This window comes from Amia ocellicauda, chromosome 19 (genome assembly GCF_036373705.1).
Source record: "Amia ocellicauda isolate fAmiCal2 chromosome 19, fAmiCal2.hap1, whole genome shotgun sequence".
In the NCBI taxonomy this organism is placed as follows: Eukaryota; Metazoa; Chordata; class Actinopteri; order Amiiformes; family Amiidae; genus Amia; species Amia ocellicauda.
The window spans coordinates 18,718,524-18,737,247 of record NC_089868.1 but is presented as its reverse complement, the minus strand read 5'-3'; the positions used below and the strand labels follow the sequence as shown (position 1 = coordinate 18,737,247).

General features: G+C 37.9%; 1 protein-coding gene across 1 annotated transcript in view; it reads right to left on the bottom strand.

Annotated features, from left to right (window-relative positions):
* The window catches only part of LOC136714612 (BMP/retinoic acid-inducible neural-specific protein 3), a 41,446-nt gene extending 23,272 nt beyond the window's left edge, over window positions 1-18,174 (bottom strand). Inside the window, exons 1-4 of the mRNA XM_066692201.1 lie at window positions 17,631-18,174; window positions 11,291-11,402; window positions 10,481-10,775; window positions 3,476-3,666 (exon numbers count right to left, since the gene is read on the bottom strand). Of these exons, the coding sequence (XP_066548298.1) occupies window positions 3,476-3,666; window positions 10,481-10,725 (436 nt within the window). The 5' untranslated portion in view covers window positions 10,726-10,775; window positions 11,291-11,402; window positions 17,631-18,174. The remainder of the gene's footprint in view (window positions 1-3,475; window positions 3,667-10,480; window positions 10,776-11,290; window positions 11,403-17,630) is intronic.
* Between the last annotated feature and the right edge of the window lie 550 nt (window positions 18,175-18,724).

Below are 18,724 nucleotides of genomic sequence, written 5' to 3'. Positions count from 1 at the left end.
ATGGGAAGCCTACATTGGTATTTGCTAATAAAGAACACCTCTTAAGGGCAAAATGCTAAATCCAGTTTGTACATGCTATTCTTGGCCAGGTTTTCTGTTCTTTTGAACATGAAAGGCATTAACCATCAATTCTTGTGCGTTTCTATGGAAACTTTGAATATTTTCAGTGTACCATTTTAGGCAGACCAAAAATCATATCTGTAGAGAGACGAAGATCGGATGAATAGCCCCCACTTTTAACGAATGCGGAGAGTTACTGGCAGAGTGTTCATTTCACTCGGGAGCTTTCTGGCACAGGTTTGCCACGGCATTTGAAACACTGTCAGCCAGTCAGGCATGTCTGGTCCTGGCACAGCGCACCTCAGCAACTCCCCCCCCAGGGAGGGAGCAGAGCTGGCATGCACACTCAGAAGAAAGCTTAAGCATGGTGGGCTTACTATATCACTAAAACTGTAGACCAGTAAGATGTCCTCTTACCCTTTTAAAAGGATCAATATTAGATCTAAAAAGCTGATCTAAGGATTTTCCATTCTTGCTACTTCCACAATGATGGTAAACCCCTGTATGTTTCCTACAGTAAAGACCCAAGCTTCCTAATTGGCATGAGCTGCTGTGAAGGTACAATTGCATTATTTAGAAATAATGAGCAGGCCCATGTTAACTGAAGTGTACGGTATAATTGTGCTTGCTGAATGCCTCCCACCTTTACCAAGTAACACTTCAAATTGGATCCTCATATACATAATAGCGCCATCAGGCAGGCCTTCCCGTAGGAGGTGCAAAGAGCCTTATGCTTCGGCAGCAGGAGAAATAAAATATAGGACATGATCTACAGAGGCTGAGCAACATCCACATGAACTGCATACAATTACCACTTGCCAGGAAGGCAGTTTGTAGGCAGTTATTTCACAATGAGTGGGGGTTATCTAAATAATGCTCTCTTTATGAATACTCAGTGCGGTTGGACAAATGTAATAATTCAACTCACATACAGAGTGAGAGATAATCTTTGAGAGAGTCACTTTTACCTCAGTTGAAGCTATTAAGGGGCGTAAAGGAAGTGCTAGTGCAGAATTATTAATATCACTATAAGACAGAAATTACATTTCTGTGAGATTACTTTTTGACATAAAGCTGGACTTCAGTGGATCTTTACCTTTAGGAAAAGCAGATTCCCCTTTATATGTTGTAGTCATTTTTCTGATTATCTTAGATCTGTAATTGTATTAGTTTTACTATTCACAAATATATATCAGAAAACAAATCATGTATCAGTACTCTTTAGTTTCAACGTTGTGTTAGAAAAAATACATCACTGGATCCGATAAGGACCAAAGAAAACATTATCCGTTCACTTTGGGATTCAAATGAACAAAACAATTGTCTTGATTAGAAAGAGCCGTATCACTTTCTCCATTATGAAAACTGAAACTTGAGATGCCTGAGCTTTCAAATGCAAAATCAGTAAATCAAACACAAGCTCTCATCTCTTTACTAAAGATTTGTAAATGGGTTTAGGGTGTATTTGTGCAATCACCCAGAATTATATTTCCCACTTCACACTGAACTAGAAAGCTTTTTTTAAATCTAATTCCTCAGAGAAGTCGACACGTTCAACAAAACTGCTGGACCATAAAGATGAAACTCTTCTGTGTATTTGCAGGTATACTGGAGGATGGTATTTATGCATGACTTATTAAAGATGTTTTTTATGCTTTTTTTGTTGAATGGCCTTGACAGTCTTTCACAGATGTGGATTTAATTGTCTTACTTATTTGAAAGAAGTCTGTGTGTGAAATTCTACAGTTGCAGATTGAATAAGACTGAATAAATAGAGGAAAAACACAAAAGCGACTTCTCACATCAGAAAGCCACAGATCTTTTTAAAAACTTCTATCATACAAGTTTATTTTTGCAAAACAGATCTACACAACTTCAGAAAATGCTGCGACGGCACATTGTCTGATGGAGACTTCAATACATACGCCAAAATTGCAGAGGATGATTAGGAGACAATCTTTTGCCATGAATCACTCTGGGAAAAGACTGTCCACTACACAATATATCAGCATGAAAAAAAAGTGCATCAGGGATAGCTTTATGGATTCACTTTTCATACAGATGCATGCACAAGCTCATCGATCTCTCTTGGTCTTGCAATACATAAAAAATTCAAGACCTATAAAAATCATTGTCCGCCTTTTAGTCATTTTGTTATCTATGGCGACATGTAAAATGCTGTAATAAGTTTACCTCACTATGTATTATTTATTTGTCAGAGAAACATTGAATCAGAAAAACAAAAACATTGTTTACAGCTGAAATGAAACTCGCCGAGAGAAACAATGCTTTACCGTGTTGTAATTACACACTGTTCCTCCCAGTACCATCTAAAAAGGTGACAGCTAAGATGAGAAAATTATTTGAATGGTGTCTTGGTGGGTTGAGCAACTACATATTTGATTGCAGATTTAGTCACATCCTGCAAAATAGCCTGTATCCTTCGTTTTTATATTTTTATCCAAACACACTATATGACTGTGGAGTCTCTCTGAAATCATATTTCATAGAAGCCATTTTAGGGAATATTCTAAAATATTATTTTGTATTTCCACTGCTAGTTGCCTTGGGCTTTTCTATTCTACCAAGGAGTTATCTGCAAACAGGATCATTTTCAGATTAGTCTACTATAGGCTAGTTATATTCTACCCCTTGATTCACAAATGCATTTTCAATATGCGGCTAAATTCAAGACATTATCTGAATTTTAATGTTTTGCCTGATTGCAGTTATCTCTGGATTGGCCTGAAAAAAGCACAAAGCCCATCTCAGCGCAGGTTTTGGACAGATTAATTAATAACTCTGCTATGTTTTATCAAAGCTTTGTTCGGGGTGTCAAAAAATTATAATAAAATAGACAATAGAAATACTTTTATAGCATTTCTAGAACCAGAGAACAGCTCTACAAGAAACTATTTCTACTCTTTGTCTTTTATAGGCCACATTACTTTTTTTAATGATTTTGCATTTCATTCTCTCAGTTCCGGGCATAGGAGCGCAAATGTAGTTTCAGCAATGAATAACGATTCAGCAATAAAGTAAAAAATCTTGTACTCAGCTCAAAAGATAACACAAAGGTCTTGCTTTTGCAGGACGCTTATTGCCTTGGCAAACGAACACAAGCACATTCAAACACTGTTAAGTATTGCTCATTCTAAAATGGTATGCATTATTTAGATACTTAAGGACTCCTTCTGTAAGTTAAATGTGAAAAAAACTTATTTTTAATATTAAATAATGTGGCTACAGATTTGTATTCTCTGTAGTAAACATAATGGCTTGTATGTTAATCATCAGTGGGTGTTTTTGAATTTCCAGCTATAGAAGGGATGTTAATAGGTTTCAGCACAATGCTATTCATGGAAGATTAATCACAAACAGAACTTACATAAGTTGGATCATAATTGTATCTTACCTCCCAGTGTTGCAGAGAGCAGGAAGTGGGTTCCATACTTCTTGATGAGATTCTCGGTTATCTGTTGCAAGGTGGGCCGGCGTCCTAAGAGCCGGATACTGCTGATGAACTCCGGAGCCAGAGGCAGGGGGGAGCCCAGGAAATCCCTCCTCTCCACTGCCAGGCTGTTGACCTTCCAGCGACCAAACTCCCTAAACACAGAAAACACGCTCAAAATCAGAGCACCCAAGAGAACACAGAAGGGATTGGAACTTGTTTTATATTAGTCAGCTTACAAAACAGGACTTCAGCTTCACAGTGCAAACTCAATATGTTTTCAGAGGGAAAGTGTGTCTTTCAGATTGAAAACAATCGAAATAAATTACACAAGATGTCCTTTAAAAATGTATATTTCTAATTTCTGAGTGGAATTGAAGTTGGAATGCTTTGCACTGAACATGTGACTGCTGCTAATAATGGGAACTAACAACTTAATTTGAAAAGCAAACTGAATGAATGGCTGTGAATAGCTGGGTACATAAATGCAGGGATTCATTGTGTCTGGAACTTGGAGATAAGTTTCTTTGGGGGGGAAATAACGTTTTCTTTGTAAGCAGTTTACCTTAATTAGCAGTCAGCGTAGCAGGACATGCACAAACATGAATTATTAACCTAATTCAAGGCAAAGTAGGCTGCTAATAGCACAGAGTCTCCTCTGTCTTGAAGTACTAAGCCATGATGATAGAAGAGATTGTGTAACTGCAAATAAAAATGCAAAATCCAGGATAAATTAGTTTGATGCAACTAGGTATGTAATTAAAATATAATTAAAGGCAATTAAAGTCAGAATTCTACAATAGTTTAAAGCACAACAAACAGCTCCCTCTATGGTTTCTGTGTCTCAAGTTTGGAAAACGAAAAATCTGACAAACAAAAGTGACAGTTTTACTGTCATAAATTATCAACCAAAACCACTTCATGTCACCACACTTCAGTCTGCAAAGAAAATGCATAAAAGATAAAGGCATAAATCTTCATTTTATAGTGCAGCACCATACCAACACACATCATGTCAACCTACGGCGTTACAAGAGTACAAGAGAACACAGAAGATGCAACTCAAAATTAATGGTCCAAGGTAAAGAATATAATGCAAAGTCCCATATATTTGTAGCATTGCTCTTAACCAAAATGAAGCAAAAAATTAATCATCAGCGGGTATATTCTAAGTAACTAAAGCATTTTCTTCAGACAGTCTTTATCATGAGAAACCAGTGAAATGTAAGAAAAAATGCATTCCTAAAATGTACAACAATAACAATAGCTTCAGAAAATGGACATCCAGTTGAAATCACACTTCTGAAATGCAGGATATGTCCTATGTGCCGGCTAAGCTGGTTTCAAATCAAGCCTATGCCATTGCCATCTTTAGCAGGAAGTTGTCAGGAAACGGTGCGCAGCGAGCGAAGCGCCACCGGGGAGGGTGGGTGGAGACCAGCTGGGGCAGACGTGGTTCCTCCACACACGAGAGACTCCCATGACTCCTCAGGTGCCTACAGGTTCAGGGCCTTAGCTCTTAGGAGGTGCTCCATCTGTGACAAACCTTGTGATTGGTGTGATGGATGAATTGTAGGCATTGTAGTGCTTACAGTGTGAGAGACATCAGGTGGCTTTGATGGAGTGCGTTTCTGAGGGGAGATGCTTTGTCTAATCCTTTCTAAAGCAGTTATAGTGATGTGCAGAGTCCAGGAACTGGGGATTCCAATTTGCAGGTGAAAAAGGGAGACAATAACATATACACATACACTTTCAGCTCCAGGGTTGTGTTACAGTGTCAATAATATATAAGGCATTTAAGTGTTTGTGTTGGTCTCATATAAATGGGTTGGAATAAAAAAAGCAACGGAGGAAATGGCACCAAGTAATTGTATACCTTTCTTATTCTTCACTTGGTCTGTATAACTTGTTGATGTCCAAATAAATGGCAATGGACATCTTCAAGATCTAACGTTACCAAGAAAGACGGTCCGGCCCATTCTGCCAGGCTGTCGTTCCCTCAGTTAAGCAAGTACATCCAAAACCTTCATATAACCAACCGCTCACACTAAACATAACATTGGGGTTGTAAACTACTGAAACAAAAGTGATAATTGTATACCTCAACACTCTCTGGCAAAATAAAAAATTAATTAACAAGGGATCTCTCAGCACAACAAAAACATTCACAAAAGCCCATTTCATATAAATATCAACTACATCATTATCTTTCTTAAAACAGAAAACTGTTAAATGGGATTCTTGCTAGATTGGGCTATAGCAGCACTTTCCTGGCTGGGCTCCACGCATCTGTAACCTACTCTGGTAGACGCATCCAGAACTGTTGCCCATGTCATATTGTCTTATCATCGCTTGGCCCTCTCAATGCCTCTTCATCAGACTTTTCACTGGTCACTCTGTGGAATCGTGCTTACAATTGTTGTCCAATATGCAACTTCAGTGCCATGTAACTTTATTTACAGTTCCAGCCAAATTAAAGAATAATTACAGGATAAGAATGCAGGTATCCAGCCAGTTTGAAAAGCTGACTAAGGAGATGCAAACGAAAACCTGTAAAGTGCCCTCAACGCAATGGGACTTGGCAGGCAATTGGCAAACATTCAGCTTATCCATCTGGCCTGACACCGAAAGTAAAGGGCCTGAAAAACAAAGGGATAAGTGATAGACACTTAGCTTTTTCAGTGTGCTTTAATTAAATAAGCTGTTTGTAGGCCTGGACAGCACTTAATCCAAGTTTTGATCCATTGCGTGTTGATGGATAGCTCCAGCCGAGAGATTTTCAGGCAAGGGATAATGAAACAGCTTTTAAGAACTGATCGCTCGGGTCCCTCAGTGGAGATTCAGAATCGTAGCCAACTATCAAGTCAAAACTCACTTATTCAGACAGCGGAGACAATATAGTTGGCAACTGAGTTATTACTTGACAGTCATTAGAGTGTCCTTACCAACCATTAACTGCAAATTCAGGTGCATACAAAACAGGGAAGACATATTCCCCAGTGCAAATAAACCCTGCCCCTGGACTAGACCACAACAGGCAATGCTAGGACAACATTCAGGACATGAGAAAGGAGTAAAAAGTAGGCTTTTCGATTATTACTATCTTTTTGCACCCCTTTTCAATGTGCTCAATACATATTTCAAATATCGGATCCCCTTGTTTTAAGACTATCTCGGATTTTGGCATGGCGTCTCCATATTGGAAAACTGGGACCATTCCAAATGTTGTACTTCTAATAGAGAATGAACAGCCTTTTGAGCAACTTAGTGTACATGCTATCATAAAGCTGTTTATTCTATTAATTTCAGAGGGTTGGGACTGGCAGCCAAGCCACAATCTTGAGTCTTGGCAGCTTTCACTGAGGACCAGTTCTGGAACTGTATTTCAGCCACAGATGATATCCCAACAGTAAATGGATTAAAACAAAAAATCTATTCCACACTGAGGCCACAAAGATTATACATTCTCCAAAAAATATACAGATAACATAAGCACATGCACCCTGAGTTAACAAGCTACCCACTTGTGTGGCAAAAATGGCGTCCTTTCCCAAGCACTGCCCTGATCACAAAAGATTCACAGCACGAAATGCATTTGTTTGAATTACAACAGACACACAGGTTTAAGGATATCGAAAAACAATAACCAGAGAGACCTTTTGTGCAGCTAAATTTATACTCTCCTGATGCTGATTACAAGAGCATTTAGAACAGGCGGAAAATAAAGCAGTTAAAAGACTTTTGATTAGCAATGTAAGATTCTCTAATTTATAACTGATTAGCAATTTTGTCTCTCTGTGGTAGTCTGGCCAATGGTGATTAATTTTCTACAGTTTAAAATCTGTCAGTTGTCTGAAGTAAAGGGAACTTAATTCAAGGGCAACAACAACAACAAAAAAACATCACAAAGGAAGTGGATTGTTTTCCCGGCCTCTTATGGGCCACATGTATTTATTCAGAAAATCAGTGTCTAATCGTAACAATATGCCAATACAGTTTTGCAATACATTTCTTCATTATCATTCAACTAATCATTCGCCTTTGTATCTGCTCCATCAATAATTTACCATGAATTGGTTTCTGGAGTTTAAATGACGTTCTCCCTGTTTAGTGGTTGCCAAGATATAGCTAAAGACTAAGGGTGAATACCTTAATATATTTTCACATGCAAAATCTTAAAAAAAACAAAACAAACAAAAAAAACAACATAGTAGTTAAGTCAAATTTCAATCTATCCAAAAAGTGCAACATATCAAATTATAAAGTTACACATTTCACTTTGTAACACTGTACATAATTTACCAGTAAGGCCAGTAAAAGTTTGCAACAGTTTAAGGTGTCATTTATATCCAGGAAGCCCTGTGCGGAGAAGCAGCACAGCACAGATGGTTTGAAAAGCGGGGGCGTTGATTCCCTGTCAGACTAATATAATGGGTGCTATTTATGTTACAAAAAAGCAAGACTGTACAGGTGCCTTAGTGCACACAGAATTCACAGCTATTGATCTTCAATATGAAGAGGTTTTTAAAGGCAACTTACTACAAAAATATATATTAAATAGGAATTAGTATTCGTCGGAAACACTGCATTTTCTTGCATAAATGTATGCCTTTTTTATCTCATAAAATCCTACTTTTTAATTAATGTGCATCTGTCCTTTTAACATCATTACATTAGGCTAATTGGCAGCAGAACAAGTGGAACATGTCCCTTTTACACTCATAAGATAAATGCATGCAATTAAAGGTTTTATTCTTAATTATGACATCTACAGACAGCTTCACTTGAGGTCATTGCAGTAAAGTATCCCTTTTTATATGAAAATGTAACCATTTCGTTCTGCAAATTAATGTTCAGTTACCCAGAATAATGGAATGCAAAGCTGGAAGACTGATCAAAGTATAAAGTCTTTTTTATGAGAGGCAGAGATAGTCTTGTTCATTTAGTATGTATTGGATGGCCAGTGATTTAAGTACTTTTTTTTATTTGCAGACATTTTCACAGTATTACTATTTAATTTCCAAAGTTTAAAATCGTGTGTCTGGTCATGTGCTGCCAAATGACCAGATGAGTTAGCATTTCAGGTTTCTTTAAGCATGTGAGAATCCTTTAAGTGACACTAAAGCCTTTAAAAATGTAAAACACTTCACTTACTTTCACAGTTTCAGCCACTTTCTAACGGGTTTGTCATATCAATTATTAGGAGTTGCTACCTTTTAAGAATATGCCCCATTTCAAGTAAAACCTGGCGGCTGAGGGTTAGGGTAAGTGGCAGGACTTCAGAAGTCCTTTTATGAAGTAATAAAGATTATACACTTACACTAAGAGATAAAAAGGGCTCTTAAAATGTATATCTCAATACCAGGCAGCCAGCTACCGAGGTTCCCATATCATGTTGCACTTACCATTATATCATTATGAATCACACAACAGTGGGCCACGTAAAGGGTACCAAACTTGTAATCAAATACGAGCGATGATCAGATTGTGACTAACAGGAGTAACCCACACTGTCCAAGGCACTTCACGGATTAAAGAAAATGGGGAAACTTTAATTGAATGCTGTAATCTACCTGAAAAGCTTTGACACATCTGTCCTGTTATGAACACTTTTCTGTTGGCCAAGCAGAAGGGAATGCAGGTAATGCAAGTGCGTATATCTGGGGCCTGGCGTATTATCCATAAACTCCACATAGTCTGATTAACACTTCCAGTAGAGCTGGCAACATGCAACAGAGACTACTTAATAGAGGCTCATTAAACTTTTAAATGTGAGAAGATTTTCAGAAGTGTTTCATCCCCTATGACTGAGATGGAGACCCACTGACACAGGGAATGACTTATAATTCAATACTGGTGTCTTCTGCCTGTACATACATCTAGAATTAAGCTGTATTCGACTAGCAGTAACATTAACTATTTTAATATTTGTTTACATCACAAATTTGTGTGTGCAATACTGAATTGGCAATTTGGCAATCTCAGCCTGTTAAGGACTATTTTCCACCCTTGCCTTTGAAAATAATTAAACTTCTAATCAGGTGCAAAGTACTTAATCTTTCAATTATACCAAATAAACTAGGTAAGGACCTACCCTCCACGCATAATATAGTGCAAAATGAAAGGCAGTGAAGGCAGCTGATTTCTTAATTAATTACTATAATAATATTTTAGACATAATGTTTCCTTGTTTGATCTTCTATGGAAACCATATTTGAAGAGATCAAAAATAATTTGCATATTTTAATTGACCTACCTAGATATATTATAACGAGGAGTATAGAGTAAAGAGAAGTGGAGCTAGGCCAATACAAAAATAAGAAAATCACGAAAAAACTAAACAAACACACATTTTTAGAGAAGGAAAATTTCATTTCCATGTCATTATCAGCTCTAATATTCGTATGCACACAATATCTTCCTCATGATATTAAAAATCAGTGAGATGAACCCTACTGGGCCTTGACCTGCTTTTGACAGAAAAGTTTATTTTTTTTCATTCATAATCCCTTGTATTTATAATATAGCACCTATTAGACTGATATTAAATGAAGTCCTCGAGTCACCGCTCTTTGAGAAACACACAGAGTATGGCCTATCTGGAGGCAAAGGTGTAAATGTCAGTGATGAATTCTAAATTAGGTTAAGTAACAACTTTCTAGGCTGTGTGGGAGTCATACAGTTCCTCAGACTTCTCTGGAAACCAAGCGCAGGCATGAACCCAGTGGTGTAGTCAAGGGCATACACCATAATTTGAAGGGAACTTTGCGTAAACCCATAAAGATTTTGCATATACCCTCCTATAATTCCTATAATAAATTCTGTCATTCGTCCGCCATTTTGCGGTCGTCAGCACCCCCACCCCCAGATGACAATTTGCATGCGCACACCACTACAGCACTGCACGAACCCAAGCACTCGTTTCATGATGAAGAACCAATTGTTTCCTTGCTGCGGGAGGGAACATACCTGTATATCTTGTATCTGGTCGTGAAGCCTTGCCGGTATCTCTCAATGAAATCGGCATACTCCTGGGACTGGTAGAAGGGTCCCTTTTCAGACAGGAGCCAGTCCATGGGGCCAGAGTTGTCATGCTGACCCGAGGCCGTGGCCACAGCTAAAGCCCAGCAGTGCAAGCTCAAGGCTGTCCACTCCGACAGAACCATGAGAGAGAACCATCTAACAGCAGCAGCGCCAGTCCAGGACCATGACATGCTTCAGCTGCGGAGCTGGAACCATCATTCTCCTAATAATCCCTGGGGACCTGGATGGGGGTGCAGAATATAGTGTTAGGGTACTCTATGCAAGTGCTCTGCTAAACTCATCATAGATATTTCTTCTTCACATTACACATAATTTCCTGATGGTATTTCATAATAAGTGTAATGCTCACATGCTGTATGAACATCAAGCAACTAATTAATCATCACTCCAGTAATACATACATAAAAACGTATGCCACCAAGCATCTTTCTGAAAGTACCGTTTGCAATTTAATCTTCTGTACAATGTAAATTGAACAGGCAAGAACAAAAAAAAACAAATATTTGCTCATTATGTGTCAAAGTGGAAATGATGAAAACTGACATCACAATAAAATGGCCTAAAGAAGAACAAATTTGCCCAATGGAATCTGGCGAAGAAGTTTGCATTTCTGCCGCCACATTATGAAGTTCTGATCACAGCACAGACAGATTTGATTAACTTGCTTCACAGACAAGTAATACAGAGTGCCACCCGCGAGCTGCGCCGAACAGACATTAAGAGGATGTTTCTCACCAGTTTTAGATCACTGCCTTCCAACCGGTTCCTGTGAGAATCCTTTCAGAGAGGATTTCCAGTGCCCACAGGTGTCCATTCATTTTAATGAGGCTGTTGACAAGCTGCAGGTCTGAGTGGGCGAAGAAAACAACACATAAATATGCGCCTTCAAAACCTGATCATATAAAGAGTTCCAAAACACATGCAAAACTCTACGCTGCCATTATCAGACAAATGGAAAACACGAGAACAAATAACTTGTCAGTCAATCATAGCCTCTGAGCATTTCTTCTTTCGGGGGAAAAAAAAAAATGTTATTCACATTCTCGAAGTCTGTCTTTCAGAGCTTAACAAGAATGTCAAAGTCAAGGGTTTTCTCGACTTCTAAGGATTGCTTTCAAGATTAATTTGTTTATTTGCCTTCAACTGCAATCCTGTGGAATAAAGGAGGACTTACTAACTGCTCATTACATTATATATTCAGGTTATAACAGATTCGTACAGTAGCTACTTTTCTTTTTGGCGACAGGTGACCAGTAGATGACTGTAGGTCATATATCAGTCTTTCCTTTCATATCTAAACACAAACAGCAACATCCTTTTATATTCCTAAAATGTAATTTAAGAAAACTACTAGGATTCACCATCTACACCTTTATTTTAAAAAGATCAAGCACACTTTATTCACGTAGCCTATGTTTACTTCTCACTGAGCACTAAAAAGAGGTGCTTTCCCTGCTCATATGTTATTCTCTCAGAAATATCTTTATAAAGTATAGAATTTCAGAGGATTTGTTGTAATCCTCATTGCTTTAGGTATAATTGACTTTTTTTTTTCACTCCACCCGCACACAGTACTAAATTATGAATGAAGTACAGAAATACAGATGAAACAGAGTAAAGGGTACAAGAAATGATATAGGCATGAAATGAAATAAAATAAAATGACGAGAACACTAAAGACTTCTCAGTGAATACTAAAAAAGATAATAATTTTTGGTTAAACAACAGATCAATAATTGATACTTAATATGTTAACCCACAGCGTTTATGTCTCCATTTATGCCCCAAACTAGAAAAAGAACAAATACTGTTTCTTTGTCATACTGCAACAAATCAAATGAGCAAGACAGCTGTAAAATTGTGTTTCATGGCTTTGTAATTTACTACTCCAATTAGAAACGTAGTGTCTGTTCCACAACTGTACATTTTCTTTTGACATTATTACAGCCTTTGTGGCCTTCCTAGGATAGCAGGACACTTTATAGTATTTTTTTTTTTTTAAAAGAAAACATTAATGGAAAACGCTGCCTGCTGAAAGCCAACTGACTGACTTCTACAGCAAAAGTATATATAACATTTAATACAAATTTAAACACTATTGATTTTGTTTCTAGCACACAATAAAAATAATAATCACTGTGCACCCACATTTATAATCTCAGTTCCATCAAAGCAATTGCAAACTAAATTGGGCGACTGTTCCCTCTATAATTATGTTTACAAAAGAACAAAATGTAAACAATAGCTTTCAGTATGATTTTTCTTGCAATTGAAAGAAGATTTTGAAGGAGGCCCAAAGTTGAAAGTCCATTCAAATGCATATCTACTTTAAGGAGGGAAACAGCAGCTGGAAAGTAAAATTCAGAGATTCTAATATTCCCTACTGGCACGTGAGGACTATCCAATAAATATGTGTATAATGGATATTAGCCTTTTCCCCAACATTCAATTAGATTTATCTTCTAGAATTCTGTGCAAACACACTCTAAACCAGGGGATCCTGTTATATCTTTATTTGCTCATTCCTTCCCAGATTCATTTAAATGCCAGAGAGATACAGCTACATTTACCCCGTTTACATTTAAGAAGGAGTGCAATTCTATACAATATACTTTAATTTTCAATCACAATGTACAAACTACATAACTGAGTTTTAAACTAAACATCAGAAGGACAACCCCAGTTCCTTGGCTCATTCCACCCAGTGGGGGGGTTCTGACGGCCTCATGCTTAAGCCCAGGCCCTAGTTTCCCCAACGAAGTAGATTAAGGCCAGATCAATTCAATTTGCATTCTTCCATCTACACCATAATTGAGCTTATCCAAACTCCAGACTGACAGGATCCTGCAGCAGTGCGGAGACTGATTGTTTAATAACTCACATTGCAATTTTTGGAAGCCCTTGGTAACTAGCTATTATAATTGAAAACCATACATACTATTAATACAATTCATTCTATCAGTTAATTACATTGATAAGTTTGATAGCCATTACAAAACGCTAAATGATTAGTAGAAGAAGTAACTATGTTATTTCCCTTCATTTAAATATGCTTTATTGGCTATTAAAGTAAGTAATTAAAAATGTAGACTATTAACTCTAAGCGTATAGCATGCTTCCACAATACTATTGTTAAATGGTCTAGAAGCCATTTTGCTTAACTACTTTTTATATCATAGGTCTCACGATAGTTCACCTGTTAAATATGACCCCGTTTGTGAGGGAGAAACTAAGTTAAGTCATAAAAACTATGATATGTAGGCTGTGCTGATTCACCAACAGAAAACACATTGTTTCTCCCACTCCTGCCATAACCTTCTCCACAGCATTAGAATTCCACTAAAACGTACAAAATGAAATCCAAGGGATAACAGCCGCCACAAAATAGAGACCAGTTACATTTAACTAATTGTGACTGCTCTACTCATTCCTACCAACAAACAAGTGTGCTCCTTAGCTGCGGGCTTTCCTTAAGCTGCTGTCTGACATATAAAGATCAAGGACCCGAACAGCTGAAACATCACATTTTCACAGAGAGGAGGGGCTGCCTTCAAAAACTGTGGAAAATTTAAGGGAGCATAAAAATAAATACAGAAAAACACACACATATCTCGTTATCATCCTCATCAGCCATTATCGATCCACTGCTGGACGAAGGACTCCCCAAGATGTCTCCACTTATTTCGATTCCACTTGCATCTCTTTTCTAGGTCACACCAGCAAATCTTTTTTCACCTTCCCATCTTTTATGTAGTCTTCTTCTAGGTCATCTTTTTTTCACCATCTCCTGGGATCCATGCTATATCTTATCTTGTCCATCTTTGGTCTGTTCTTCTTGCAGTGCGTCCGGCCCATTGCCATTTCTATATTTTTGCTCTTTCAATGATGTCGCTTGCTTTTGTTGGTTCTTGGATCCATTTATTTGTTTATCTGTTATTCCAAGCATGCATCTTTCCATGCTTTGGGTTCATTTCCAGTTTCTGCATCATTCTTGTGTTTGGTGACCAGGTGTCAGACTGGTAGTATGCATTGATCAAATACTTTTCAAGCAAATGCGTAGATTTACTTTCAATGGCATATATATATGGTCACCTGTCTTATATATAAGACAATAGAATCAAGCAACTCACAGTACAAAAACAGGAACATTGATAAAACAATGATTAAATGTATGTTCAACATATCTGAGGAAATCTGCTAGGAAAAATCCATTGAAGAGAGCTTTTCTTAAAATATGCTTGAGATATTTTACAAATTACTGTTGTTTTTTCTTATCTGCACTCAGAAGCATGAATGCCTCAACACAATTAACAACACAACAAAAAGATGCTCCGTCACACAGATACACTGGTAACAATCTGTAGGCATATAAATTCCTTTCCATAACTTAATTCAAAAATTCAAAAAACATGTACTTTTTGTAATGTGAAACAGCCGAGCCTTGTAAAACGAATCCACCGTTTTTGTGTGTGTTGTTTTTTTCTGTAGCCACACGCTCCCATTTAGAGCCCTGACACTTCGAAACAAATTACATTTACATTCTACTGCAGATGGTAATCAAATTCATGTTTAAACTCTCCAAGGAAGTCTCTCTCGTCTGTCTGTAAGAGCGCACTGCCTTCGCCAGATTGATGTTTGGATGTTCAGATCAATCCAGGGAAAAACAAGCGGCCGTTTCAGTAGGCTCTGGGCATCGGATCCAGAGTGAGAATTCTCCATCTCTCAACATTAATATCTGTTCATTTCTTGCTTTGTCCACAGCGAGAAGCTTAGGAGTTGAGCTCAACTTCAATCTTGCCCTTGAGGCTTGTGTGTTTTTAAGGAGATCAGCCTTTTACTATCGGACATGCACTGACCACATTTCCTCCATCTCTTTGAAACAACCCAAGCCCATAACCATACATTCTGCTCTCTCCAGTGGAACCACTTGTAAGACCAACACCTCACCTCACCTCTAATGTAACTGTTCAAATAAGCTCAACTAAAATATACTTAGTATTCAAAAATGCTCTATGGGTGCTCTATGCATATATATGTATAACCACTCCACACAGAGAGTGTTGCAAACCTAATTATAACTAATAACTGCTGCGGCTGTAAATAATTAGCCAATGATTCCTTATTTGACGGCACTTGTCTGCTGTAATGAACTTGTTGGTTTCTCTCCTAGCTGATGTTCTGCCTATGCCTTATAGATAAAGCAAAGCACTGCAGCAAAAAGAAAAAAAAAATCCAAATCAAGAAACAATAGGCTCCTGGCTTAGCATCATTGGCTGCCATTTACCCTGTTTCTGCCAGTTTCAAAGTCCTGTTTTCATGTTTTTTGTGGGGCCTTTTTTGTAGCTTATATTTCCTTGTGCTGCACAAAGAAAACAACATTTGCTTCAATTGCTGTCTTAATTGATCACTTTTGCGTAGGGGTGTATTTTGTGCATACAAAAAAATAACAATAATAATATAGTTAATTCATATGGTTCTTGTTTTAAGTAAGCAGAAACACTATGATTGAAGCACTAAAGTAACTCAGATAGTAAGTAGCCTGTTTTTTGTTACTGTGTTTTTGTCACACCTTACCACAAATTGGTACAATTTGAAATGCCAAGACATTTAGTTTTAACATGATTGCCAAACATTAGTGCTTTATGCATAAATTATCTATTAACAAATTGGTCCAAGGGAATTAAAACCTTTGGGAAGATATGTATATACATTATATAGATTTGTTTCATAGGGAAATCTACTACAATTTCTAATATTTATAAATGTGTATTTGTTGTGTTCATAGCATCCTTATCAGAGCAAAAGCATATTAACTATTTGCAGGTCAATGCGCCACAGAGCATAATGAAAGCAGGGTGCAGTAGAGTCCATATACTTTTTATATTGTAGTATTTCACTTTAACATGAATTAGTCTATTTTCAACTTGACATATACATGTCTTCAGGTGAATACACATTAATTCAGTTAGATGTGCCTGACATTAAAACTATTTCTAAAGGGCAGTTTTTAATCTAGATATATAATTCATGTCTATTTACAGAGGTAAAATGTATTACAGTTTATAATGTAAAAATGCTGATACTGTGAGAAAACATCTCAAAAGGCCACAATGCAGTCCATCACCTTACTGCTCATGTTCAGTAATGCTTTAGCATGCAAACAACATATTGTATGACTGGGAACTTATTTAAAACTTTAAGGAACATGACAAAAACACATCAGCAAACGCTGTACAGAGTTATCATTTTGTGTAGGTTAATATTAAAGGTGATGTATTGTTGCCCTATGTTTTTTCTTTAATGTACTGAATCCGATGACGTCATATTTTATCGATTCCCATTAAAGGAGCAATAATACATAATCCAATATTGTGTTTTGGCTAATTTGTGGCAAATGTTTATTTTATGCACATGTGATTGTTAAACATAAAATATGAAAAAAAAAAAAAAGCTAAACACTTAATTAAAATCCCAGTGTAGCGCAGTAGATTAATCACACGTAAAAACACTTAGACCAAGTGGACTGACCGGTGGATTACTTTTTGTCAAGTAAAACAAAATGATTAATAGTTCATTTAAGAAACGCTTATGCTGTATCAGACAGAGCCCTCTTTCAAGAGAGAAAAGGCTGCCTGCTTATGTATGCGGAGCTGAAAATAACCTCGTAACTCTTTGGAGAGGATGGGGGCTAAGGTTTGTGATGTGTCCAACCTTAAAACCTACCATTACACGCTTTTCAATTAAGTTTTATTAGTAGGACATATACTGGGATGATGTACAATACGTCTATTTCGCCCTTTCTCTGGACACTTCACACACATACAATACAGGTCAAGTTATTATTAGGCTATTTCTTTGTACTGCGCTAGTGCTGGGTGTAAGTCCATGCCCAGAAACGAAGAGCCTGAGCGATAACATCCAAGTTGCAAAGCTCAATTATACAATGCAATTATACCAACGCTCATTGCAATGCAATAGCAGCACCCAATCGATCATGCCTATGCGTGTAAGCTTGTGGTAAAGAAAACGACCTCCTTTTAACAGTGAAACATGATTTTAAACCAGTCACACATACCTGAGTGGAGCAAATGCGCCGTCCGCTCCCCAGTCCTGTGTTCATGTGCCGAGATCCTCCCCACAGCAACACACACACACAGTAACCCGGAGTTGTCACTTTCACATGGCCACACGTACAGGCACACGTCCAGGCACCAGTGACTAGTATTCCCAAAATGCTGGTTCGTGGATTACTTGTGCGCTCTCATGTGCGTCTCTCTTCCTAACGATCACAACGCTGGTTGCGCAAATATGCGGTTCCCTTCACCTTAATCCTTCAGTACACAGGACTTTAACTGGAACAACAGCAACACAGGTCAAATACAACACTGCGGATACAAAGTAACTTTACGCAATGGCAACTTTGTGAGGCAGGGTCTAGATCTGAGACTCTAGTTGCACCGATTTCAATGCAGAGACAGACAAACCCTCCAGCGCATCGCCATCTGAGCCGCCTTTTCCATTACGCAGCGCAATGCTCTCCTCTGCCTCAGCCCAGATCCCCCACTTTGGTAACTAACAGGCTGTGACTGTCACCTCGGTTTTTGTCAAGCCTCTTTCTCATGCAAGGAGCAACTACCTTTCCAGTCCCCTTTTCCACCCAGCTTTTACCCAGCAAATCAGTTTAATTTACTTCTGCACCTCGCTGGCTCTGATTGGGCGCCTCGTACAAAGGAGGGCTTTCAAAAGAGCCCCTCGCATCATGTCCTGCTAATGGATTCGGGGCTGATGCTTGAGGGACATTAATTATCAAACGTGATCTTCTGGCTGGAGTGCAGTTACTTAAATGCAGTTATTTTGTTCAAGGACATATGGGGAAATGATTATAATAACAGTAGTATCCACAAGAATAACAGCTACAATAATACTGGTAACACTTTGCAATCATGGGCACCAGTTCATAATGGATTCATGTATGAATCCCACAGGAGTTACATATGAATGTCTCATGCACTTCCTCTGAGCTCTGGTGCTGATGAATCTGTGACCCTATCCCTAACCCTGACCCTAATGTGTTGGACTGCAGGACTCAGCATGCATGTGTTACTCCTGTGGTATTCACACATCAATCCATTAAGAATTGGTCCCCCATTATTGTAACATGTGACCATT